The 26349-nt window shown below is 54.0% G+C and overlaps 2 protein-coding genes across 3 annotated transcripts in view; one reads left to right on the forward strand and one right to left on the reverse strand.

Moving 5' to 3' along the window:
* Positions 1-419: 419 nt before the first annotated feature.
* Positions 420-25355, reverse strand: Ppp1r7 (protein phosphatase 1 regulatory subunit 7). 2 transcript variants are annotated; one of them, XM_047542669.1, is made up of 11 exons: positions 24860-25355; positions 22087-22215; positions 18208-18263; positions 17469-17534; positions 16761-16891; positions 15805-15967; positions 14523-14639; positions 13166-13270; positions 10072-10158; positions 5980-6120; positions 420-1632 (listed from the first exon to the last, which is right to left on the reverse strand). In XM_047542669.1, exons 1-11 carry the CDS (start codon positions 24909-24911, stop codon positions 1456-1458), a joined length of 1224 nt encoding a protein of 407 aa, XP_047398625.1. In that variant the 5' UTR covers positions 24912-25355; the 3' UTR covers positions 420-1455. The 2 variants fall into 2 exon arrangements, with proteins under 2 accessions (XP_047398625.1, XP_047398626.1); XM_047542670.1 differs by lacking the exon at positions 5980-6120 and having other exon boundaries at positions 24860-25135.
* Positions 25094-26349, forward strand: part of Pask (PAS domain containing serine/threonine kinase) — a 39535-nt gene continuing 38279 nt past the window's right edge. Inside the window, 1 exon segment of the mRNA XM_047542648.1 lies at positions 25094-25630. Coding sequence (XP_047398604.1) covers positions 25316-25630 — 315 coding nt within the window. The 5' untranslated portion in view covers positions 25094-25315.

Raw genomic sequence — 26349 nt, forward strand, 5'->3', positions numbered from 1 at the left:
AGTGGTCTCTGTGGTGCACGTCCTGCATCATGTCAAGACGCACGCGGAAAGCTGCAGGTCCACAGACACGTGGCTCTTCAGACTGCAGCTCTGCTCTGGGTCATCTTTCTTCTCCATTCAGACCCACGGTGCGGGCAGAGGGCTCCTCTGCAGGAGCTCTAGGGAGGGCACCAGTCGCAGCCTCAGTCTCACGTCTAGAAACGTCTCTCCTGTCCGCAGACAGCAACGGTGCCTGGCTGTGGGCACGACTCCAGGGTCGCGGGGCAAAGGCTCTCCTGGGGACGCCCTGCCTCCCTTCCTAAGAGTTTGCTTTGACAGGAAGATGCTTCACAGATTCAGGTCACACACTTTATTTTGGTGAGGATCAGAACCAGGAAATGGACATTCAGTTCCAGGCCACGTGCTCTGACGGAGGCCACTCTGCTCACTCTCCCCAGCTCCTAGGGCCGCCTGTCCCTGGGACACTGAACAGAGTCCAGAGTAGCACTGTCCGAGTCTTCTGTGAGGACGGGCACAGGCTGCCTGCAGCCACGGGCGGCCGCCAAGCACCTGAGCGTGTGTGTGCAGAGGGGGCGCTCGCTGTGAGCTCATTTTAATGACTGACCTGGAACGAGGAGGCCACGATGGCAGTGAGCGGCCCCACCCTCAAGAGTGCAGCTCTAGAGTCTGGGAGTGAAGGGACCTTGGTGACCCTGTCGTTCAGGGAACGTGAGGGGCCCTGGGGGGTGACAGTGCCCTCCAGGCATTGAACTTGGGTCTGTGTCAGTTCCGTATCTGAAGAAGCCAAGGCAATGGCAGGTCAGAACGGAGGCGGCGGAGGCCAGGCGCTGGCCCCTGGAGCGCAGCGTGTGCTCTGCCAGCAGCCCGCCTCCAGGGCGCCTCTCTCTACACTGCCACTTCCACCCGAGACGTGAGGGCACGTGTGGTGGCTGCCCGCCCAGTGCTGTGGCCAGCATGGCTCTGGGCAGCAGCACCGGGGCGCGGCACCTGGGCTGGACTAGCTCCGTCCAAACTTGTTTTCATGTATGTCATTTTTTCAAAGTTGGCACAGACTGTTCTGAGAGAGGTGTGGTCAAGGCCCTGCAGGCCAGGGCCGCACGAGCCCTCGACCAGGATGCCCCGCACACCCCAGGGCCGCAGGGACGTCCTCGGGGCGCCCACAGACCCCGTGCCGCGCCACTCGGGTGGGGCTGTGACCCCCCGGGGTGGAGAGGAGCCGCGGGTGCAGCGAGGCGTGTGCTCCCTCTCGGGCTGCGGGGACGTGGACAGTGCACCCAGAGGACCGTGGGGCGGGATGTGACGGCACTGGCGTCTCCAGGGTGCGCAGCATCAGACACGCAGCCACCACCAGGGCCTTTTATTGCCATTGGGTTGTGACTGTTGGTGTAGTGACGCCGTCAGGAGCAACAGGTGGGTTGGGGAACCGTGGCTGGGACAGGTGGGGAGCAGGGCGACTCAGAACCTGACGAAGGTGGCGTCGATCTGCCGCACGGAGGGCAGGGCCAGCATGACCTTGCGCCGGTACTGCGGGTCCTTCTGCAGGGGGTTGCGCTCCAGGTAGACGGTCTCCAGGCCCCTGGCGCCCTTCAGCTCCTCCAGGTCACTCCAGCTCTCCAGGAGGTTGTCGTTCATCTGGGGACACAGGCGAGAGGGCCTCAGACAGGAGCTGCCCTCAGGCCCCCGGGAGGGGACCAGCCCCAGCGCTCCCTCTGGAGATGGCGGGAGTGGGTGGGCGTCCCCCACGGCAGCCCTGGGTGCCTTCCGGACACCTCTCAGCAGCAGGGCTCAGAGCAATACACCTGTTCACGCGGGAACGGCCCCGTGCAGGGTGGTCTCTGCCTCAACACTCCCTCCTGCAGGCAGGTGCTGACCCAGGCCGGAGGCTGCGCTCTGGCTGGCCCGGTGGGTGAGAGGCTGCTCCACCCACCCGCACGGCTCCAGAAGCTCCTCCCCCTCATTCCCAAGGCCCCCATGGCTGCTTCCAGGCAGCCCACAGCAGGGACAAGGGACTGTCCAGGCCCACTACAGGGGCTGCCTGCAGCAGGAAGAACTCTCGCTTCTCAAACAAGCCCTCAGGACGAGACCCAAGTGACCACAGTGCACGCAGCCCACACTTCCCAAGGGACGGTCGCGTGAGGCTCCGTACCAGGATGAGTTCTTTGGCCCACAGAGCTGCCTCGGTTCGGTAGGAGTGGGCACCCGGGAAGGGCACGGGGGGCTGGGGGGGGCAGGCCTGTGTGCCAGCGGTGCTGACAGGCTCCCTGGAGAAGAGGGGCCCAGAGAAGAGCCCAGCCCAACCCAGAGCGAGGAGCCGGCACAGCTCTGGGCCCTGCTGTGACCCCAGATCTGTTCTGCCCCATGTGAGTCAGACCTCCACACGTGCCAGGCCTTGGGGCCCAGCACCCGTCGGCAGAGGAAGAGCAGGGTGCTGCTCCTGAAGGGCAGCGTGCAGAACCAGTGGGCGGCATGTCAAGGTGGCTCGCCTCCAGAGCTGCAGGAGACCTGCGCACAGCTGGAAGGAAAGCCGGCCTGAGTGGAATGCTGGGCAGGCTCGGCAGCCAGGGCCGGGAGCAGGCCTCCGGGGCACTTCCGGGTCTCAGCACAGCGTGTGTGCTGGTGGGCATGGGCACCGGGTTCACCCTGCCACTGGGCCCACGGCCCTCACCAGCCAGGAGATCACTGAACTGCCACCATCTGCAGAGGTGCCCACCACGTGGGAGGCTCTGCTCTGTGGGATTCAGTACTGAGGAGATCGCAAAGGGGGCTGGGGAGAGAGGCAAGAGAGGGTGAGAGGAGGCAGGGAGGGGCCGGTCCCCAGGGCTTTGCAGGATTCCGGTTTTGCTCTGGAATGAAAGGGAAGTGCCTGAGCTTGTCTGGAAGGATCCCTCTGAAGTGGAGGGATGCACAGGGATGTGCTGGCTCAGGGACAGGATGCCAGTGGCCTTGGCCAGGAGGCTGCAGCTCTGGGAGGCAGACACTGGCCTGGTGTGGCACGTGGCGGGGGCAAAGCATGGGAGAAGTCCAAGGTCGGGGGCCCAGGAGCTGACGGACAGAGGCTGCCCGCCGAGACTAAGCCACGTGGAGGAGCCTGGGGAGAGGACTCATGAGCACAGGCTTGGACAAGCTGTTTGAGTGGCAGGTGGGTGTCCAGAGATGTCCTGCATCTGCGAGGCAGCTGGGTTCACAGATGTGGGTCTAGCAAAGAGACGCATGCTGTGCCTGCCAAGCTGATCAGGCCTGCCTGCGAGGACACTGAGCACCACCCTGGGCACTGCACCGAAGGGATGCAAACCATGAAGGAGGAACCGGCAGAGACCCCTACTGTCCCATCTGTCCACCTATCACCTATCTCTATCCTCTATCCATCATCTACCATCCATCTGTCTCATGATCATCTACTATCCATGTCTACTGACCTATTTTTCAGAAACTAATAAAGCAAGTATTTCAAGAACAGAATGATCAAAAGTTATCTACTAAAGTCAGGTGCAGTGGCACATGCCAATAATCCTAGCTACTTGGGAGGCAGAGGCAGGAGGAGCCCAAGTTCAAGGCCAGCCAGATGCAGTTCTCCGTCAAGCCTCTGGTTGTTGGTCTAGAGCCCATGCTACTTTGCTATCAGGCAGACTGAGGGGGACATTCACATCGGCTTCTGGAGACCCTTCTCTCTTCAGGAGCCCCCTCCACAATGCCTGTCTCACTGTTCCACATGCCACAGCTGATCTCTGCTAGCAGAAGGGCCTGCTCTACTTGGGAAACTGTTCTAGGCAAGGACAGAGCAACACTGGCTCAGCCTACTCCAGGACTGCAGTCCTGTGTTGCCTCTCTGCATGGCCTCCAGGGAGCTGACTCGGACGCTGAGCGAGCCCGTGGTGGCAGGTGAGGAGTGCAAATCCTGTCAGAGTGGGGCTGTCTTCGGTGGGTGTACCTGAGTCTCCCAGAGAGGACTACAGCAGGCAGGCCTTCCTACTGGTCTGTAGTCTTCCAGAGAGGACTACACAAGCAGGCCTTCCTACTCATCTGAGTCTCCCAGAGAGGACTGCAGCAGGCAGAACTTTCTACTCATCTGAGTCTCCCAGAGAGGACTACACAAGCAGGCCTTCCTATGGTCTGTAGTCTTCCAGAGAGGACTACACAAGCAGGCCTTCCTACTCATCTGAGTCTCCCAGAGAGGACTGCAGCAGGCAGGCCTTCCTACTCATCTGCTTGAGAAACATATTTTCACAGACCTTCCCAAGGGACTGATGTGCCACCAGGTTTGGGAAATCTAGATTTCTGAAACCCAGCGCTCAGCACTTGGGGGCTGATCTGAAGCTGCATCGTGAGGGGGCTCAAGCGTGGAGGGGTGCACTGTTCCTAGCCTACTCTGCCTGCCGAGAGCACAGAGTGAAGTGGCCTTTCTAGGGTGCCTCCTCAGACATACCACAGCCGTCCAGCTGAGCTGGTCACAGGGTCAAAGCATGCAGGGCCTGCACTCCAGGAGGCAGGGCAGTCGTTTCCACAGACTGTGCCGTGGACTGTGTGGGGCAGGAGCACCTCCTTGCCAAGACTCCTACTGCCTGCTTCTCCTGTCTGTGGAGAGAGGAGGCAGTCTCCCGGGAACAATCCAGAGCCCGCGTCATCCCTGTGGGCCAGACTGTCCCGTGAGCACATCCTGGGGCAAGGCCAGGCACCCCGAGCGGTGAGCCTCCACCTACCCTCTAGTACACGCTCACTTCCTGCGGCTGCGATCTCGTCACTCTACAGACTGTGTGCCACCGAGGGTGCCCAACCTCTCAGACGACCAGTCTGCTGTTGTTACTGTGCAAAGTATTCTGCGTTCTCATAGAATCAAATATGTCTGTGTCTTCTTTTTCACTTCTGGCTTTCTATATTTCTTCAGTGAACAGCGATTTCAGAGCAGCATGTAAAACAGCCTTCCACTTTTGTTCTAAAACAACATGCCTATGGCTGGGTCACGGCTCAGTGGTACCGCGCTTGCCTGGCACGTGTGAGGCACTGAATTCGATCCTCAGCACCACACAAAAATAAATTAGATAAAGGTCCATCAACAAGTAAAGAAAACATTCACAAAAGAAAACGACCTGCCTTGAGTCGAGCGGCACAGCTGCGCGGGCTCCTCGACTCGTGACCTTCTGCCACTGGCCAGCTGTGCCGCGGGGGCGCCCAGGGCAGGGCCCCCGCCAGGCCGCCTGCAGGATGGGCAACGTGGGGTTCGGCGCATCGCCACGCACGGCTGTCACAGTCCACGTCACTCTGATGCCTGAGCAGTGGTGCAGCCAACGACACACTGCGCAGATGCACCCTGCGGCGGGCAGCACCAGACCGCAGCGCCAGCTCTGGCACAGGGCCTTTATGGGCGCCTCCCGTTTTGCTGGGGCCTGAGCTGTGAGGCCGTCACCTCGGCGTGGGCATTTCTGTTGCTGTGCTGTGCGGGGTGGAACCAGGACTCCACCCAGTCCCTGCCCACCTTTTTGAGACAGGGCCTCACTAAGTTGCTGAGCTGGCCTCTTGCTTCACTCAGCACCCAGAGGTGCTGGCATCCCATGCGTGGTGTCCAGTGTCACCCACAGTGGCCTCTGCCTGACTGCCCCACCTTCCCTTCCCAAGTTCACTCTTCTCCTTCAACCGGCTCTGTCCCCAACACTGCTGGGTGCTGGTGAGACCCAGGGAGCAGGACACCCAGTGGGGTATCTCAGCCGCAGGGGACGAGGGCACCAACCCAGGCCGCAGTGCACACGCACACCCAAGAGTGCATGTCCAGACACACGGGGCAGTGTTGCCAGTGCCCCGAGGGACAGAGCCTGTCCTGTGAGAGGAAGGAGCTGGGGCTGCACAGCAGCGTGACTGTTTTCAGTGTCGTGAGGTGGACACCTGCACAGGTCAGGATGATACCGCTTGTTATGTACTGTACTCAACAATAAAAAAGGCAACAGCAGGTAAGTCCTCTCACCCTCACGAAGAAACACAGACACTCACATGAAGCAGAAAGAGAGTGCCTCGGCTCAAGCCAGGTGAAGGCCCTGTGCCAGGCCTGCCTTCTGTCACACAGCACAGGACACAGGACACCGGTGGCAGGGCTTCTGGGTGCTGGATATCAGGCGATGCGGGACAGGGGTTCTGAGGAAGACAGCAGACGAGGGAGTGCTCTGGTCACCCAGCCTCTGAGGGGCTTTCTGGGGGCCTTGTTAAGGTGAGGTGGTGACTGAGGAGACAGGGTGACTGGAGTTTCCAGGTAGGTGTGAGCTGTTCAGGGAAAAAGCTCGGGACTCATGGTGCTGTCCCTCGATCTTGGACAAGCTAAGCCACACACAGGATGGAAACAGGCAGCAGGAGCCGAACACCTGCTGGAGCACGCACGGCAGGCACACGTGTGTTCACCCAGAACACACACTAGCAACTCCAGGGGCAACCGCCTGGGAGCAGAGGAGGCCTGTCTCGAGGAGGACGGTGCAGACACGCCCTCGGGAGCTGGAAGGAGCCTCTGTGGGTCCAGTGCAGCTCCACTTCCTGCCAGATGAGACACCAAGGCACTTCCAATCCAGACACCCAACAGTTAAGCACCCTTAGGCCCACATCGAGTAGAGCCTCACAGTGAAGAAGAATGGACTTAGCGCAGCACCTGAATCCAAGGAGGAGGGAAACCAATTCTAAAAACCACCAGGAAGTGCAACATCCAGTGTAAAAACCCACTACCTGGCTTAACGGCCACCTGGATATCGCAGAAGAGGTACAACTCTTGGAGCTGATAAGCAACGATCATGAAGAAGTGGCAGAAGTGGTGAGCAGAGGCACAGCGAGGGAGGGGCGGGGAGCAGCGCTTCCATGACCTGACCACCACAGGCCAATGGGAGAGACGCTGGGAGGACTTCAGGGTATGATTCCCAGGAGTCTTCCACACTTGATGGACCTACGCATTCACAGATCCAAAGAGCTCAATGAACTCTTGCACATCGAAAAAATAAGCCACTCCATATTCGAATTGCAAAAACAAAAACAAAACAAACAAAACAAAAGCCGGTTAAAAAGAACATAAAACAAGCAGTCAGAAGACAAAAGACAAGTCACACGAATCAGAATGATCGGAGACTTATCACTGGAAACAATGCAGCCAGAGGGCTGTGGAACAAGAAAGCTGTGCATGTGCATATGGCTGACAGCCCACTTCAGGGGAGGGCGAAGCAGAGCTCTGCAGACAGATCAGACTGAGGCATCGCCTCCCGGCAGGCTGATGGTGAAAGTATCCAACTTCCTCAGGGAGAGGAAAGTACTCATGGACACTCAGGTCTACACAACAGAATGAGGAATGCCAGAAGTAGTAAAACAAGTGAGTGCTCCTGTGTTTAAATTTAAAAGATAACCAACAGAACAATGGATCATGAAGTTTATAAGATATTTAAAAATAATATGCATGGCCACATTAGCTGCTGAAGGGGAGAATGAAATATGCTTTTGTGAGGGTTTTCCATTACACGTGCAGTAGAACAATATTATTTGGACACAGATTGTGGTGAATTAAAAATACACTTATACAACTCTTAGACCAATCAATAAAAACAACAACAGAAATCCAAAATAGAGGTTTATCAAATATGCCAACAATAGAGATTAAACAAAATATGAAAAATTCTCATTCCAAAAGGATATAGAAAAAGAGGAAAGGAACAAAGAATAGATGGGACAAATAAAAAGCAAATACCAAAAGGACAGAATCAACCCAACACTATAGGACATTTCCACAAACACATGCAGTTACGTTAGGTGTAAGTAGTCCAGAGGGGAGAGGGCCTCGTGCTGGAAGAGCAAGACGTAACTGCACTGTCTGCAGGGAACACACTGGATCACAGAGACCCAGGGGCGGAGCAGACGGGCCTGGGAATGTGGCGTAGGGCAGAGTGCTGCTGGCCTGCACATGTGGGCCTTGGGTTTGATGCCCAGCACCACAAAAAAGAAAAAAAAGCAGATGGGTGGAGAAAAAGTCCCTGGGAACACTAATTATGAGGGACACAGCGGCTTTGTGAGGAACAGACGAAGGAGGTGCCTGGCAGGAGGAGGAAGAGGACCCGCACAGACAAAGAACGCGCAGCCCCCCACATGCACGCACCTGGGGACAGGCTCCAGAGCACAGGCAGCAGGCTGCTGGCTCGGGGAGGAGAGGCTGCAAGGCCACAGCTCTTCTGTCCATCAAGGTCCAGCAAGTGGACAGGACACCACTGAGTACAGCATCTGGGTCATTAAACATTTATTAGGACTTGGTTCCCTGTTTCCTCTCGGGGACTAGGTGCAGCTCACACGTGATGAGCAGGGAGCCCAGTGTGAGAGTTCAGAGCGTGCAGCTTCCCTTCTAGGATCTAATTTCTTATCTGCGAAGGAGGCTGACAGCCTTACTCAGGAGTGCCATGGCTGTGAGAGGAGACAGGGAGCAGCTGGGCAGCACAGAGCCCTGTGTGGACTCTGGCTCTGTCCACGGCCTTTTGCTGTGGTCTCAGAAACAGGGTTACTCTCTGCTGCAGGGTTAAGTACTGTCTGGCCCCAGTGACCAACTGCCAGCCGACTTGCTTCCCCAAGTGGGACGCCCACAATCTGCCCACTGGCAGGGCATGCAGCAGAACCATGCTTCAGAAATCTGCTTTGGTACCACTTCCTATCAGTGCCATTCCTGAGCCCAGGCCATCTCTGGACTTCTCATTTGCACTGTTGGCTCCTGTTTCTCTCTGGGCTGCTTTGGTCAGCCTGTCAGCAGCCAGGCCTTCCTGTGGGGTGGGACACATGGACACAGACCCACCTGGCTCACAGGCACCCTCTGGTCTCAGTCGGGGGCACCCTCATCTCCACCATGTTTCCTGCTCTTCCCAGACATGCTCTGTGCCACACTGACACCACCCGAGACCCAGTGCTCCTGATAAGGGGCAAGGGGCATTTTCATAGTGGGCTACTTGTGTTTTGGGGCAACTTGGATGATCTTTCAAGACGGGAAAAGGAAAACACAACAGTCAGGAATCAGTCTGACCACATCCAAAGACAACATCTGATTCATGCCTTGCAGGTGTTCGTGCCATGCTCCTCGCAGGGGCCACATTGAGGGAAAAGGCAAGCCAGGAGCACTCCCAGATGGGATCCCAACACTGGGGACGGGAGCACCCCGGATGGGATCCCAACATGGGATGGGAGCACTCCTGGATGGGATCCCAACACTGGGGGCGGGAGCACTCCCTGATGGGATCCCAACACTGAGGATGGGAGCACTCCTGGATGGGATCCAAACACTGGGGACGGGAGCACTCCCGATGGGATCCCAACACTGGGGACGGGAGCACTCCCGATGGGATCCCAACACTGGCGACGGGAGCACTCCCGGATGGGATCCCAACACTGAGGACGGCAACGTGGCAGTCACTTCTCAACCCCCTTTTTTTTTTTGGTACTGGGGATTGAACTCAGGGGCACTTGACCAGAGCCACATCCCCAGCCCTATTTATATTTTATTTAGAGATAGGGTCTCAGTGAGTTGCTTAGTGTCTTACTTTTGCTGAGGCTGGTTTTGAACTTGTGATCCTCCTGCCTCAGCCTCCTGAGCCACTGGGATGACAAGCGTGCGCTGTGCCACTGCACCCGGCTGCAGCGACCTCGTTTCCCCGCCTCCCCTGCAGGCTCTACCGCACCCTACCCGAAGCCAGGCCACAACCCCTGATGAGCATCGGCAAGTCCCAGGATGGCTCACTGGGTAAACCCACCTGGCTTTCCTTTACTGTGCTGGCATGTATCTGCACTGGACGCATCTGCCCCTCCACTGGGGTCCAGATACCTTTCAGTCAGTCAACAAGCCTAGGCTTACCTTACATCAGGGCTTCTGCAATGTTCACGTGCACTTGGGAGGTGGGGTGGTGAGACTGCTCCCCAGCTATGCAGATCTTTGTCTTGCACCGAGGAGCAAGGCCACAGACACCACGGAGGCAAAGCCACAGGAGAGCCCCAGGTCTCACCAGGAAGCTCTTGCTCTGCATCACACTTCCACACATTTCACTCAGGACCAACTGAGTCAAGGACCATCAACCCCAGAATGGAACTTACCCAGAATTCTTGCAGCTCTGTTAGATGGCTGATATTTTCAATCTTCTTGATTCTATTTGATGCAATGTCCAACATCGTAAGTTTGTTCTAAAATAAGGAAATAAGATTCTTCCTGGATTACCATGGTTCAACAGTGACCCTGTGACCACGTGCAGTGGGAAGCAGAGAGCTCAGGGCTGCAGGTTTTCAGTTAGCTCCCATGCTGACCAGGGGAGGTGACCTGCCCCCTGCCTGCAGCCCTGCACAGCCAGGCTCTGACTTCAATATTGCCCACAAAGTACTCCTGGCTGTCTCGTCCAGCTCTCTGTTCCTGGCATTTGAAGCTGGCTGTGTCAGTTGCCAAGCCCCATGTCTACCAAAGGCCCCAGTGAGACCAAGATCTTGGGATCTGAAGAAGGGGTAACAACTGTGCCAATGTGTACTTAGTGCTCACCACAAGAAGATGCACAATACCCAGCAATCCTGTAAATGGAAGCCCTCTCATTAACAAATAGCCTGGTGCTTAATGAGGCAAGAAGCTGGCCAGGCACACGGTAGAGGTGGGAGGAGGCACTCTGATCCAAGCCTATCCTCTTACCAGAGGCCCTTCCATCTGGGGCAAAGCGACCAGGAAGCTCAGTGCTGAGCAAAGGCTGGTGCTGTACTCCACTGGGACTCAGGGCGGATGAGAGGGGAACTAGAGGGCCGTGGACATTCAGCCTTGGAGGACTGCGTCTGGGGCAGGCTGAACACCTGACGCAGGCCTTGCCTGGTGTTCTGTGATCTGTTCTACAGACGTGTGTGAGATGCTTCTGACACACACCAGGTAAGCCTGGGTAACTGTTTTTAAGTATGCGGAGTTTCAAGGTTCAACAGAACAATCTCCTGGTGGAAGTGAAGTCCATCACAGCTCACACTGCTTGCTATAGTACATTTAACAAGCCACCCAGCAAGTTTTTCTAAGTGAAGGCAATCATTCGTATTGGCCAATGCCTGGGCAGCAGTCCCTCCCCTCCTCTCCACCCTCCCATGCTCCTGACTGAGAATCCCTGTCTTCCATTTTCTAGCATATTCCGATTCCAAATCCTCCTGGTTTTCAGGAAAAGTTAGGAAACATCTCAACACAATAAAAAAACCTCACAAGTATGTGCAAGTGCAGGGCTGGCGGCTGTGGCCTGGACACTCCTCGAGGCCCTGGGCTGCCTTCCTGGCCTGCACACCCAGCCTCATGCCAGCTGGGGCTGAGAGCACCAGCAGAGTCACAGAGGTGCCCAGGTGTGGCAGCTGCCACCCTGCAGCAGGCTACCTTGTCACCATGCCTCTAGAGGGGCTGGTGTGGGCACAGCCAGGGGCTCCTGCACCCTGTCTCTCCTGCTGACCCGGCTGGGTCTGCTCTCGGTGCTGAGCAGCTTGCTCCAGCACTCGGCCTGTCCTGTGGGATACCCCGTATGTCTGAGACTTCCGCACAATCACCTTGAGCCTTGGAAAGCAGGAGGACCCAGCACTGGGACAGAGCACGGGTGCTGGCTCTCAGAACTGGCCCTGAACACTGAGCTCAGGGATGCAGATGCACACTGAAGACTTTCACGTATTTCAGGAGCAGAACAATGTTCTGAAAGCTCATCAAAAGCAAACCAGTAAAGCTAGGGGCAGCAGCCCCTGCCTGTAATCCCAGCGACTGGGGAGGCCAAGGCAGGAAGATCACAAGTTCAAAGCCAGCCTCAGCCATTTAGTGAGGTCCTAAGCAACTCAGCGAGATCCTGTCTCTAAATAAAAATATAAAAAGGCTGGGGATGTGGTTCAGTGGTAAAGTGCCTCTGGGTTCAATCCTTGGTACCAAAAAAAAAAAAAAAAAAAAAAAAAAAGGAATAGGGAAGTGCACTCACAGCAGAGGCCATGGCGGGGCCAGCTTGAGCCAGACCAGTGCAGGGAAAAGCCCAGGGCATGGGAGAGCCCACTCCCGACAGAGGGGCAACACAGGGCCTGGAGGTGGGGGGTCTGCCATGGGAGCTGTGACAGCACATCTGCCTTTCGGGAAGAAGGTCCATCACTGCCTTGCCTTAGTCCAGAGGCTGAATCCCGCTCAACCGAGTCAACTCAGAAGGTCAGGTGAGCGTCTGCTCCCTGGTTGAAGGCGTTCCAGAGGAAAGGCTGGCACCTTCGACCATGATGAATGCTCAGTAACGTGATTATCTTTTACTGTTTTTTTTTCTGTTTTGTTTCAGAGGCCCAGGGATGGCCTGGTGCTTGGCACTACTGCTTCTTCCCTGTTTGCTGAACCAGGTGCCCGTCTCCTAGAGGCAGTGCCTGCCAGCTTGGGCTACTGTGTACACGCCTCCTGCTGCTCATCCTGCACTGCAGAAGCCAACACCTGGCTTGCACACCAGTTTTATAGACCCTTGAGTACAAAACTGGAGGAAGGGGACAAAACTTCCCATGGGTATGTTCCAACTTTTCCAAATTTTTTTTGTAGATGTTGGTGAAATGAAATTAGAAACATCTTTTTCCCTCTGTGACAGTACTAATGGCAACCAGGCCCTGGGCTAGGCAAAGGCTGAAGGAGCCTGTGATGAGATTAAATACTATATTGACAGTAGCAAAAGTGACCCATCTGGTTACATTTGCTGGCAATTAAGCAAAACAGGGAAAAAAAAACAGTAAAATTGAATGAGAAAAAGTATTTTATTTGTCTTGACTTCTGCACTGAGGAAAAACAGGATGAGCTGAAGGCCGCTGCTGGGGATGGGTCTAGAGGGCAAGTGCCCAGCTGAGGGGTGGAGGGGAACAGACTGGTGAGAGCAGCAGGGGCCACCAGAGCTGGAGAAGGGCAGCTTCCTCAGAGCAGTGGAGACCCTTGCCCTGTGGCCCCTGCAGCCTGAGGAGGAGGGGCTGAGGCAGCAGGGGTGGGCAATGAGCTCAGTGGCCAGGAGGGTTGCCTAGACTGCATGGTGGACACTCGGTGAAGACCTCCTGAAACTGATGTGTAAGTGTGGGCCCTGCAACCACCCTCGGGCAGTGTCTACCTGAGACTAGCCCTGAGAGGCAGGGTGTGCTGGCCACCAGCTGCCCACCACAGGTGCTGCCCACACCAGCCCAGGCAGACGCGGGTGCTTACGTTATTCTCCAGGCCCTCGATGACCTCGATGCCATTGTGGCTGAGGTACAGCTCCCGCAGGTTCACCAGGCTCTGCAGGCCCTCGATCTTCGTCAGTCGGTTGCTCTGCAAGAGGGAAAGCCGGAGCCCCCGAGCAAGGGGCAGAGCAGAGGGCGAGAAAAAGGCTTAGAAAGGGCAGCTTCTCAGTGTTCTGAGGGTCCTACGGGTAGGGCCTTGGTCACGATGTGTGGGGTGGGACTGTAGGAAGGGCAGCTTCTCAGTGTTCTGAGGGTCCTAAGGGAAGGGCCTTGGTCACGATGTGTGGGGTGGGACTGGTGTAGAGTGAAAAAAGCACCGAGTCTGTTGAACTGGACTGAAATTCAAGCATGGAAACTCAGTTTCTTATATAAGGAACTCTTTTTAGATGTGCTTAAGGAAGATTTACTTGAATTACAATTTTAAAATGTTAAAATTACTGAATATTTTGAAATAAATTCTCATTTCTTTTAGAATGGATTTCAGCTTAAAAGGCAGACCTTAAGAACTTGTTTTCCCTCTGCAAAACGTCTGCTTTACAAAGGGTAAGTGTGGTTTATGTGTCCCTCACTGGTGGCCAGTGGGACTTGCCATATGAGGCTGGCCCCAGAGGACCCAGTCACATCTCCCTTCAAGGGTTTCATCTCACTAATTTGCTTCTGACAAAACAAAAACAAACAAAAGCCCCCAAAACCAAACCCAACCAAACCCAACCCAACCCCAACACAGGTCCTCTGAGGCTTGGCCCACTGAGTGCTGGATGGTCCACAGGCTGCAGGCAACAGGGCTCGTGCCCTCTGGGAGAGGGAGGGCAAGCTCCCTTCCGGCCCACCAGCAAAAACCATCTCGTTATGTAACTGTAACAGGAAAAAAGAACATGACCTTTAAAGAAAGAAATTTTCACAGGGTATAGTGGCACATGCCTGTAGTCCCAGCTATCTGGGAGGCTGAGGTACGAGGATCCCAAGTTCCTGGCCAGACTTGTTAACTTAGTGAGACCCTGTCTTAAAAAAAAAAAGAAAAAAAAAAGGAAAAGAGAAAAGCAGGTGCTGTGTGGCAGGGAATGTGGCTTTGTAGTATAGCACTTGCCTGACGTGCTTGCCAACTCTGGGTTCCGTCTCCATTGCCACAGAAAAGAAAAAAAATCTAAATATTTAAAAAAAAATAAACTTTTATTTGGACGCACATCTGAGTGTATGTGGTCTGTGGACTTTGACGCTGTCCTCACTTACTGACAGTGACACTGAATGCCAGTTGTGGACAGTGAGGATGAACACCACTGGCTAGAGCTGTGGCTCAGGCCCTGCTGGGACTCCAGCCTGGGAAGCGGGGGCACCAGTACCTGCATACTGAGGACGGTCAGGTTGGTAAGTGCATCCAGGTTCTGAAGTTTAGTGATTTTGTTTTTCCCCAAAAACAAACTCTCCAGGTTGGTTAATGTGTCGATATTTTCGATTGCCTGTGAAGAGGACAGAAGAGCAGTAAGCACTGTACTGGGGACTGTGCAGGACAGCGAGGTGCGACACCAGGAAGCAAAGCAGCCTGGACTTCAGCTCTGACACGGGGCCTGTCTCGCAGCTGCTCTGGGAATTTTCCAATGAAATCTCACTGGAAAATACACAATGAACAAACAGGAAAACAGCAGGGGGTCCAAAGCCCTGTCTCTCAGGTCGAATCCCAAGCCTCAAGTTTTCAGACCTCTGGGGCTCAGGGGAATAGTTGGAAAACTGTCCCTCCAGTTCTCTCGCCTGAGGTGGCACGTTTGTCTTATCTTGTGCATGTCTGTCAAAGCAGAGATGCTGGCAGTTCTGACCCAGGTCTCCAGATCCCGGAACACCCACGAGGGTCCTGGGTGGCGGTCCTGATTCCACTGCTTCACTACCAAACCTTCTCCACTGCTGTGGCTTCCAAGGGCCTCGCTCCTGCCAAGGGGACCCTCCTTCCTGTCTGGCAGACCCATGCCCCAGGATCAATCCTCAGGTGACCTGAGGTTCCACTCCATCATACACTGGGGACTCTTCACAGGGGTTGATCAGTCGGCAGGTAAAGGACCTAACCCTGGTTCTGTGGAATAGCACCATCGCCTTCCAAAAGCTCACTTCCCATTCTGCATCTTGTTTTCAAGGTCAAATAGACCCTGGAGAAAAGCAGATCTAATCTTGCCAGGGGACTGAGTCCAGGAGAGGCACCTGCCAGGTACAGTGTTCTCAGCAACAAGCCACTTGCTTAGATCACTGCAGTGACCACCTCGCTGTGCTTGGGAACCTTTGTCTTGGAGGATCCCTAGAGAAAACCAAGAAGGGAGCAGGTTCAGAAGCAAGGTTTCCAGGCTGGCTGGCTCACAGTGGCAAAAGCCAGTTGGGAATGGTCTCAATTGGGGTCCCAAAATCTATGTGCTGAAGACACAGCAGACCACTTAGTGTGGGCACATATTCTGATTAATATAATATGGACTTCTAGTCAGCCATTTTTTCTTTAAAAAAAAAAAAAAAAAATTCCTGTTCCTGAAAAAGCACAACACTGTTGGAGAGACCAGCCAAGTGGATATCGGGTGTGCGTCCTGCTGGGCCCAGGCAGACCCCTGGCAGCTCCCCAGGGCATTAGCAGGCACTGTCTGCACCTACCCGGATGCGGTTAGACCCCAGTTCCAGCATCTGCAGTTGATGTAAGTTGCTTATGTTCTCAATTTTATTGATTTTATTGTTGACCAAGAAGAGTTTTTTCAGCCGTGTCAATTTGTCAATCCCTTCAATGTTTCTTAGCAGATTGAAAGAAATATCTAGAATCCTGGGAATAAGCAAGACATTTTTTTTTTTTTTTTTTTTAACAAAAATGAGAAACTGATTGCATGCAAGGAGCAGGTTCAGTTAGGATTTAACTAACACAGAGGTGGCAGCAACACTGTGGATACAGGCTCTGACCACAGTCCTGTACTGCCTGGCTCACAACAGTGCTGTCATGTGGCATGTGAGCCTGCCAGGCCCTGGAGTGCGCCAGAGTGGCCTGTAGGCTCCTGATACTCCATCTCCTAGGGCCATGTGTGGGGCAGAAACCAGGTTCCATTCACACCTGTGTCCATGGGAGGACCAAGCGTCAGGTGCTGCATACAGAAGGGACCTGAGAAGTGATGAATTAAAAGCAAACAAAGAAAAATCAATAAGCACCAAAGGGGCAGAAGTCCAGGTAAAGTTACATCCAGGACCTGATTCCTTTAATTAGAAATGACACTGAATTCTTTATTTTAAAAAAGGGCTCAAAGGGCAAAAAGGATGTTTTGGATTAATACTCTCATCTTCCTGATTTTGCCTTCATCCCTGAATGGAGCCTGGCCAGAGTCCCATGCCAGCCTTCCAGTCAAGACTGACAAGCAAGCAGGTGGCATGCAGGAGCTGCTGTGCCCTCTTGGAGCCCTGGACACAGCAGGCAAAGACCTGGGAGCCAGGTACAGGGTAGAACCCTGTGGCAGAAGTGACCTCTGGAGGGCCAGTGCTGGGCAGGGCATTTGTTCTGGGGAGACTGGCTGCCCCCTATCCAGGTATCTCCCCCACGAGTCCCAACTCCTCTGGGTCTTCCAACTCACTCCAACTGTGTCAGTGCCTCCAGGTTCTCGATCTTCTTGATCTGGTTATCATACAGATCCAACTCACGGAGACTCTGCAGTTCTTCCAGGTTCTCAATGCATTTGATTAAGTTCTGACGAAGGCAGAGAGTCTGGGGGCAGGAAGAGGACAGCTGACACAGGCACTGGGGAAGATGCAGAGCCAGCCTTCCCAGCCAGAAAACAAGCTCTCCTTCTCCCAGTGTCCCAGAAAGGTGCTGCCCTTCAAGAGGCTGGTGGAGGTGTGAAGTTAGAATCGCCCTGCCCCACATGGGGACAGGCAGAGGCCAAGGGAGGAGGTCCCTCACCAAGCAGGCCTGCTTGAGGAGCACGAGCTGTGCACTGGCAGGAAGAGCCTGCGGAGGCTCCATCTGAGAAGTAGAAATGTTTTCTGTGTGTGGTGCTGGGAGGGAATCCAGGGCTGTGTGTGCTAGGCAAGCATTCTACCACTGAGCTGCACCCTAGTCCTTGAGAAGCAAATTACTGCAGTGGGCTAAGGACTGTAGACTTAGGCAAATGCTCCTATAAAGAGGCTCAGAATCAAGGCAGGCCTGAGCCCCAGACTGCCTTTCAGGCTCCGCCACTGCTGCAAAACATGGCCACGTTCAGAAGGGAGGGAGGTGCATGACAGGTCTACACACAGGTCTCTGTGCCTTCCAAAGGATGGGACCAAGGACAGAACCCCCTCACCTTCACCTTCTTCAGCACCTCGAAACCTTCAATTTTTCCAATGCGATAGTGATTTAGATCAACATCCTGAAACAGACGAAATCTAGCTCAGCTGTAGCAGAGTGCCTGGTGACCTGGTTCCTGGAATAGGAGCTGTCAAAGGAGGCTGCCAGGTGGGCAAGGTGAGGGACAGCATGAGACTCAGACTGGGTTTGTGACTGAAGGTGATGGTGGCGTGGGGTGGGCTGCTGATCCGATTTTCTCTGGCTTAGTTACTATTTATATTGTTTTACATCAGACTGACCCTCCAAATGATTGGCATGTGGCAGTTTTCTCTGGCCCACTCCCAGCTCCCTTGAGCACAAAGCATAACCCAAGGAGATGCACTTCTTAACGTCAGCATCAGCAAGAAGCTGTGGGTTGAAGAGAAGACCCCAGTCAGTGGCCTTGCTCACCAACCCCTGGGCATTTGGCCATTGGGAATGTGAGGGTCCCACCACCGTCAAGGTAGTCCCTGTGCCCATGTAATCCAATCAAAAGCATCTCACTGGCCATAGTCCTCAGTGGTTAAACAGAAATGAGACTCAATCACTGGTATTAAACATAGTAAGAACACAGAAAACTGACCCTACCGAGGGAGGTTTAGGTGACCTCTCTAGGGAAATCACTTACTAATCTGTCACCTTCATAAAAGATAACCTGACAGTCAGAGTGGTCCGTCACTATGCCCCCTGAGGCTCAGTCGAGCAAGCCGCATTACCTCTGCATCTCGGTCCAGGTTGATGGTTTCCATATCCACAGCCAGCTCATGTTCCTCTAGAGAAAAGGAAAAGGAAAGAGCTCACTTAGAACTGTTTACAAGAGACAGTGGCCCCGAGTCGGTCAGAGCTGCTACTCCACCCAGGGTCTGAGACACTGGCTCATGGAGCTACTGAAATGCAGAGGACTCTGAGGGTGAAGAGCCCAGAGTGACGTTTCAAGCACTCTGACACCCAGGGTCTGAGACACTGGCTCATGGAGCTACTGAAATGCAGAGGACTCTGAGGGTGAAGAGCCCAGAGTGACATTTCAAGCACTCTGAATTTCCTGAATCCAGCTACTGGCAAAGGTCTCCAGATTTTTCTCGGTGCCTCTGAACTTCCCAAGAGAGGAAATGAGCCTGAAGATACTGGCAGAGGGAGCTGCGTGAGCCGCTGAGAGCCCAGTTCCTCTGGGGTGCACGGCTCAGCATGGTGCCGCCTTTGTGGGGCCCCCAGTGCACACTGGCAGGCCTGTCCTCCTGTCATTCTCTCCCTTCTCATCTGTGGCAATACGTCAGGCCATCTGAATGTAAACCATGCTGGGTGTGTCACATGTTCGAGGACATGCCTTTCACTGCTTTGGAAAATAGCCCCGCATCTACGAATGCGCTTCTGTGCAAACAGCAAACAAAACGAGGCACATTCGAACAGCAGAATCAAGGAGCCTCAATGAATAATTTAAACACACTTCTCAAATGGAAGATGGTAAACTAATTGTGGCAGAGAAACTCACTCAAGATTTCGTAAGGACTGTCTGCCCCGGAGCGGCTTCCTCCCAGCTGGAGGGTGGTGGGGACCCTCCTGCTGCTGGAGTGACAGCCTCACGTTAGCAGTCCCTCCCTTAGTTAATCAGAACTTACTGAATGTGTGTCAAAAGGCGCTAAAACAGAGAGACGGGTGAGCACGCACAGGCAATAAGAAGGCGTACGTAGACAAACATACCCCTTAAGCATGCTCAAGGCCCTGGTTTCATCCTCAGCATCACCAAAACCAAAAGAAAACCCCACATTTAAAGAGCAAAGTTTTTCCTCCATATCACAAAACATCCAATCATTGCTCACATTTCCTCAATTGTCTAATAATTTCTTTCCTCAGTTTACTTGAATTAGGATCCAAAGTTACATATTGTGACTACATGTATTTCTGTTAAATCCATTTTTTACTTTGAAACTTTTGGTTGGAAGAAAATAGGCTGTTTGTTTTGTAGTGGAGTCAGTCTGGAATCCAAAGTCTACGCCCAGAGGCTCTTACTTATCTTAACATGTTTTGTGGTTTTAGAGGCTGATTGCAGGATGTTGAGTATGCTACTCAGGTGCTTCACCACTGGGCTACATCCTCGGCCATTTTATTTTTGAGATAGGGTCTTCCTAAGTTGCCCAGGCTGGCCTTGGACTTACAACCCTCCTGCCTCAGCCTCCTGAGTCACTAGGATGACCAGGCCTCCACTCCTTTAGTTCTGTGCACTGGGCACCCCCTTCTTGCTCTTCTGTCTTGCTCTTCTGTGCACTTGCCTCTGCAGTGAAGTTGGCTCACACAGCCCCTAGGCCTCAAGTCTATGGCTGGCTCCCTAGAGGACAGGTAACCTGCATGCCAGCTAACCTGCTCCTGGACTAGAGCCTCAGAGAGGAGCACTGGGCTTAAAACAAAGAAGCAGTGATCCAACACTGAATTTGCTTTTTTCATGACGTCTTTTCTATAATGATCAACAGTGGCCAGTTTAAAAAGTCATTCACTATAGTTTACTCATAATCTCATAGAATACCCACCAACCTAAGAATTAGATAAAAAGAACTAGGAAAAGCTAAGAGATAGACCCAACTCGCCATTCCAAAGACAACATCAGCTCACTGTCCCTGAGCTCAGGAAGTTGAGGGGTAAGAAGCACTGCAATCAAGTTGAGGTGCCCAGGCCATCTGGTGTCTAACCAGGATACTGGAGACTGAAGAGGACACCACAGACAGTGGTGCTGGGCCAGCAGGTGGGAACAGGGGCTGTGGTCTGCAGCTCAAGGGATTCTCTCTTTGGTATGCCCAGGGCAACTTCCTCCAACACCTCAACTGCCAGCTAAGCCAGAACAGTCACCAGCCATTCTTCTCCATTTATCATGATTACCATAAAAAAAGTTAGGGGACAACAAGAGCCATGGCACATACTTGGAATCACAGGTATTTGGGAGGATGAGATAGGAGGACTGCATGTTTGAGGTCAGCCAGAGCAACTTAGTGAGACTCTGTCTTAAAAAATGTGTGTGGGGTGTGGCTCAGTGGTAGAGTGCTTGCCTAGCATTGCTCTGGGTACAATCCCCATTACTGCAGAAACAAAACAAAACTCCTGAAACAAAAATAACATAAGTTAGGGAAAACAAATAGAAGGTAATGGTTGACATGTTCAAGTTTGTTTAGTTCAAACTTAAGATTTAAATAAATACAGGGAGGAGTGAGTCCCAGTTTCTCTAAAAAGACTTGAAACGCATATCCCCAGAGAACCTAGAATCATCTAGTCATCTGGAGGTAGGAGCCTGGGATTTAGATGAGCTGTGTTCCAATGTAGCTGACCTGCCCACAGTATGTTCCTCTGGACAAGCAAGGGGTGTCCTACTCTCCTCATCTATCCCAAATTAGAGCCTTGTTACCACAATTCATCATGATGATATCACTACCCTGGGAACGGAAGCCTAGGACTGAGCTGCCACAACTCCCAAGTCCCCACAAATAGCTGGCATGACACAGGCCTGAGCCTTTCGTGACTGAGTGAGGTGACGACAACCGTGCCCTGCCTTTATCCACCCACATTACTTCCAGAATAGACTCTGGAAGTTTCAAACTAAATGTGATGGGTATTTTTGTGGTAATCTCCTTTTGCCTTAAAATTCAGTTGCCATAGTTACCAATCATCTTTGCTGGCACAGAGAGCACAGTCCTATTTTTAAAATTAGCTTTGTTTTTATAAGATAATTTTTATAAGGGTAATGTGTGATTATGAATACCTGAAAAATCTATACATTGTCTACGAATCTGGAAAACACAGAATGCTGAAGACATATCATCCACAGAAACCCTCAGCAACACTAATGTGTTCCCTCTTTTTTTGTATATATTTTTTAGTTGTCAGTGGACATTTATTTTCTTTCTTTCTTTATACGTGGTGCTGAGACTCAAACTCAGTGCCTCACTGCTGACAAGTGCACTACCACTGAGCTATGACCCCAGCTCATGTTCTCTTTTTTAAGTAGGAAAAACATGTTCATATTTTAAAACTGAAAATAAGACTTTAACATGTATACTGTTTAGAAACTTGCCTTTTATAACTTAATAACCTATCTCGGACATCTTTCTGTGTCCATATGGTTTCTCTCATTCTCTTCCATGCAGGTAGATTTTCTGTGTGCCACCACCAAGGAGGCTGCTTGGCTGTTTCTATAGGAGATGATCATCCTAACAGCTACGAACCTAACCCCCAGTCTTGGGGACATTGTGAAGCAGGGTCAGCAATGACTTCGCCAGGAACTGAGTGCTGCTGCTACTGTGGTAGGTCAGCCATCGTGTCTACTTCAAACCTCGTTTCCGAATTCTCTGGTCTGTGCCATCAGCGCATTTAGAACTGCACCTTTCCTGCAGGTGCCACAGGTGAGCTGGCTGGCAGAGGAAGCATCCTGAGAGCAGGCTGCTCCCAACAGCGTGCCTACCTGCCTCAGCCCGCCAAGGGCCTCTGAGGAGCACAGCAGTCCTTCTCCAAACTGGCGAGACACCAACCCAGCAGGACACTTGTGCAACAAAATATCACCCGCACCAACACACTTGCCCTGTGGTGAACTTAGGGTTCTTGGCTGCGCCCAGTACCTTCTGGGTCCTCCTCCCCACGTTCCACTCCGTCCTTCAGGCTCTGCTCGCTGAGGTCTGCCACGAGGCCGCTGCTGCGCTTCTTCCCTTCCTCGTCACCCGATTCTTCGGATTCCACCCGCCTGTCAACTGAACCCATGTGCATTAGTGAGAATTCAAGTCCACTTTATGTGATCATGAGGAACAGTAACAGGCTAACACCCAGTTGTAAGTCAGAAGACCTCACTCAGAAACAGTGGCTGAGTTCTGTTGGTGACTATTCATGTCTCAGCACCATCTGAGGCACACAGTGGCAGGGAGACCTGAACGCTTGAGTGAATAATATACTACCCTTGCCCTCAGGGTCTTGTGAAGAGTTGCCCGTCCAGAAAGCCCCAGAACCCTCTGTGCTCACGGGTGTTAACAGTCACATGGTGAAGTGCATCCTGGGCAGCTCTCACTTGGGCCTGGATATGCACCACAAGAAATCACTGTGACCCTCCTGCCACACATCTCACCCACACTCCACTAAACATTTGGGCAAGAAAATCAGTGCACAGAACCATTCCTGAAAGAAATCAAGACTAACTCAAACCAGGTTGTAGGCAGGGAGGAGCTTTATTGAAAAACAAGAACGCACCCATACCGCTAAACTCCAGCGGAGGTCACCGAAGTGAAGGGTCGCTGGAGAGAGTGTTATCAACTCAAGGATTTTAAAGGCTGGTAAAAAAATATTTTTTAAGTTAATGCAAAAGGCAATGACTAAATGTGGCAGGGTAGTAAAAATTCCCTGGCAAGGTTGTTAAATAATTATCTTTTTCCATGACCTCTCTTTGAAGCCTGCCTGGAAGTCCTGAGACACCAACACATTACATGGAATTATTAACCACACTCAAAGTGTTCTGATTACAGCGTACTCTCTAGAGGGGTTTGTTCTACGAAGGGATGTTCCATTCATCTTTGCTTGGCACTGCAGGAAAGGACTACTGAATAAAACAAAACCCTTCTAAAAACTACATCCCAAACCTCCACATCCATTCCTTTTTTCTTGACCTGGCAGCTGCCTTAGATCAGCCACTTCTTGCCTGGGGCCTGGGCTCCTGCCTTGCCTCCCTAATTAGTCTCTCAATGGCTTGTCTTGCCCTGTTTATTCTCCATTGCCAGGGAATCTGATCCATGATTCTAAAAATATTTCTGGAATATCCATGGCTCTTCCTGAGTTTGCAAAGCTTGCTCCTAGAGACACAGCTTTGGCATTTTATTTTCCTTTCCAAGCCTCAGTGTTCTCATCTGCAGAGGGAGCTGGTAGAATACCCATACCCCAGTGTTGCTGTCAATATTAAATTAGAAAAGGCACAGAACAGTTAGCATGTGCATGACATGCAGGAGAACTTAACAAATAAGTGACTGCCAGGCATAGGGCATTCTGGTCCAGGCTCAAGGGGAGCAGGTTTTGGGTCATGGTCTGCATACCTCCCAGGAGAGAGAGGAGGGACAGCCAGTGTGCAACCTGTGACTCTATCCTGAGGGCAACAGAGAGTGTTTTAGGACAGTGGGTCAGCATGACAGAAGTGACTGTGGGTCTGGGTACAATGGGCTGGTAAACAGGGGCAATACAATTGCCCTGAGAAGAGGAAGGTCTTAGTTAAGCTACTGGCAGTAAGAAGAAAGGAGGGGAGGTGTTGAAGATTTGGAACTACTGAAGTAACAACATGTGTGGGAGCAGAACAGTGAAAAGCCTGACTTTTGTATTTGACCTTTACCAAAGAAATAGAAACAGCTGAAGAGGGAGCAGGAGTCGGGGGAAGAGGGAGACAGGAAAAGGCACTTCCTTGCTTAAAAAGATTCAAGGATATCCAAAGTCCAGGCCTTTTAGTGTGACCTTCCACCTTCATCACGTATGATTGTCATCCCGGCTCAAACTCTCTTCCACACTCCTTGCGTTTGATATTTGATTCATCCCATCCCAGTCTGAGGAGTCTTTAAGTTTCAGCTCAAAGCAGCCATCACCACTCCCAACCATGACAGTCCCTCCTTCAGCACCTTCTCCTCTCCCTGTGACCCACTTCCCTAGCACCTTCCGCACGAGGCAGTGACTGCTCTTCTGGAGGTCTGTGGAGCCAAGAGCATTGAAGCGTCAAGACACGATTGGTTCTCCAACCGGGACAAGAGTGTGGATGCACAAGTCTACGCATGTAATAATAAAGAACACACGTAGCTACGTATAAGTACATGTGTATGTATAATGCATATACACACGCAAGTGTGTAAAACACAATTCCAACAAAGTGGAAGAGGAGGAACAAAGTTGAATGCAGTCTTTTCGTGACTATGATACCCTGGGAAGCAGGCGCTGCCTTGAACAACTCAGTCTCTGGAGACCCCGTCATCCCTGCACAACCCGTTCCTTCCCACAGAGGACCCTTCGCTCCCGCCACGAGAACACACCGCGCACTCCCGGCAGGTCCCCGCGCCCGAAGCCTGTTCCCCGTGAGCTGACGGAAGACCGCCGTCCGGCCTGTCAATCTCGGAGGTTCGGGGCCAGGCTCCTACCGCCCCGGTCCCCGCCGGCCCCCACCCCCGGGCGGGGCTCGCGTCGCTCTCTCCTCTCGGCTCGGTCCTCGGGCCGGGGCTCCCCAGGTCCCGGTCTCCCCGCAGTGTCGAGCCTGGCGGGCAGCTGTCAGGTCCCGCGGCCGTGGCCCGGACGTCGAGCTCCTCTTGGGTGAGGGGCCGTGCCAACTCGCCGTGACCCCCCTGCCCCCCCGGCTCCCCGCCGCCCGCAGGGGCCGCTCACCCTCCATCATCTCCTGCGACTGTTGCTGCCCGGCGCCTCGCTCCGCCGCCATATTGGCTGCTCTCCCCCTTTCCGGAATCTGTCGCCTCAGAGCCCTCAGCCAATCAGAGCTCCCGGCTCCGCGAGGGCCAGCCAATAGGGTCTAGGCGCGGCGACACTCGCCGCGCCTGCGCGGACGCAACGCTTCATGGGAGCCGTAGTTTCTCGCGAGGCCCGGTCCCGCCTCCCGCAGGGTTCCAGGGGCGAGCAGGGACCCGGCGAGGAGCTGCACGGAGGCGGCGTGGTGGCGGGGCGTCAGGCAGTGCAGGGACCGTTCCGCGCTCGTGGATTCGTTTATGTCCCGGTGCCCGCCTTGGAGGGGCGGAGGGGCTGCGGCCGGGCGATCTTCTCTGGCTGTAGTTGCGGCCAGCAGCACGTGATCCTCGGACTCGGGAGCCTCGCAGCCCTGTCTGCACTATGGGCCCGGCGGCCAGAGCGACCACTGTCCCCAGTGCCCGCGGGCGGATTCATTCGTGCGAACGGCTGCTTTCAGTGGTCGATCAGCGCAGGGTGGGAAGGGCCGCAGGCTGGCACCAGCGCCTTCGCCGGCCGCTCCCAGCCCGTGGAGGGTGCTGCCGCCCAGTTTGCCCTCGGTCTGTGACCCTGGTGTTGAGGACGAGGCCGCCGCGAGGCGAGCCGCGCGCCGCTCATCTTCCTGGATCTCACGGCGGGAGGAAATGCCGTTCACCGAGCCGCGGGTCAGAGGCGCCCTTTTCTCTTGGCTCCTCCGAGGTGCCGTAGGGGTGGTGGTGGGGGGCGGGGGGGGTGTTCGGTGCGTCCCTAGCAACCGTTTGCGCGGGCTCCGCGGCTCTGGCTCGCTGAGTTCCGCCCCCAGGCACCCGTGGTTGGCCCGTGGCATCTGTCAATCGGCACGACTCGCTCTCTGATTGGCCGGTGGGCCAGGAGCGCGGTCGGCTTTCTCGGTAGTGTGAAGCGCGCTTGGCGGTGTGACCCTCGTCGACCCCAGGTGAGGCGGACACCTCCGCTCGGGGGAGCTGGAGCGGTTGCGGAGGACTGCCGGCGGCCCAGCGCATCCGGTCGAGGTCTCGGGCGCGGCCTGTCCCTGGCCCCAGGTCACTGCCCCGACCCGTAGCGCGGCGGCGATTGGCCGTTTGCCCCGCGCATCGGGCGGTCCGCGCCGCAGCGTCCTTGCAGGGTAACCCGCCCGGTCCGAGGAGGCCACGCAGGCTCGGTCTTCTCGCCTCGGTGTGGCTGTGCGCGTTTTGTCCACTTCTTCGTAGCCTGCCCTACTGTGAGGCAGAACCGAGCCCGCGCCCTGCGCCGCCCTGCACCCAGCGCTGCTGTCCTCTAACTGCGGGACTGAGCTGGGCGCCCCTGGATGTCCCGTTCACCCTGGGCGCCGTCCCCAGTCCTGGCGTCCGTGCCTTTCCTTTTCTCAGCGTAGGAGTTGCCTGCACTGAAGACTTGGGACACTAGTACACAGGTATCTC

Source organism: Sciurus carolinensis, chromosome 3 (assembly GCF_902686445.1).
Source record: "Sciurus carolinensis chromosome 3, mSciCar1.2, whole genome shotgun sequence".
Classification (NCBI taxonomy): Eukaryota; Metazoa; Chordata; class Mammalia; order Rodentia; family Sciuridae; genus Sciurus; species Sciurus carolinensis.

Bases quoted from the DNA above. Each gene is read 5' to 3' on its own strand.
- Ppp1r7 (XM_047542669.1), bottom strand. From the start codon at position 24,911: ATGGCGGCGGAGCGAGGCGCCGGGCAGCAACAGTCGCAGGAGATGATG. The intron at 17,535-18,207 runs GTAATGCGGCTT...CGTCTGTTTCAG, and splicing joins ACCTGGACCGAGATGCAGAG to GATGTTGATCTAAATCACTA. The intron at 14,640-15,804 runs GTAGGTGCAGAC...TCCTCTTCACAG, and splicing joins TGGGGTCTAACCGCATCCGG to GCAATCGAAAATATCGACAC.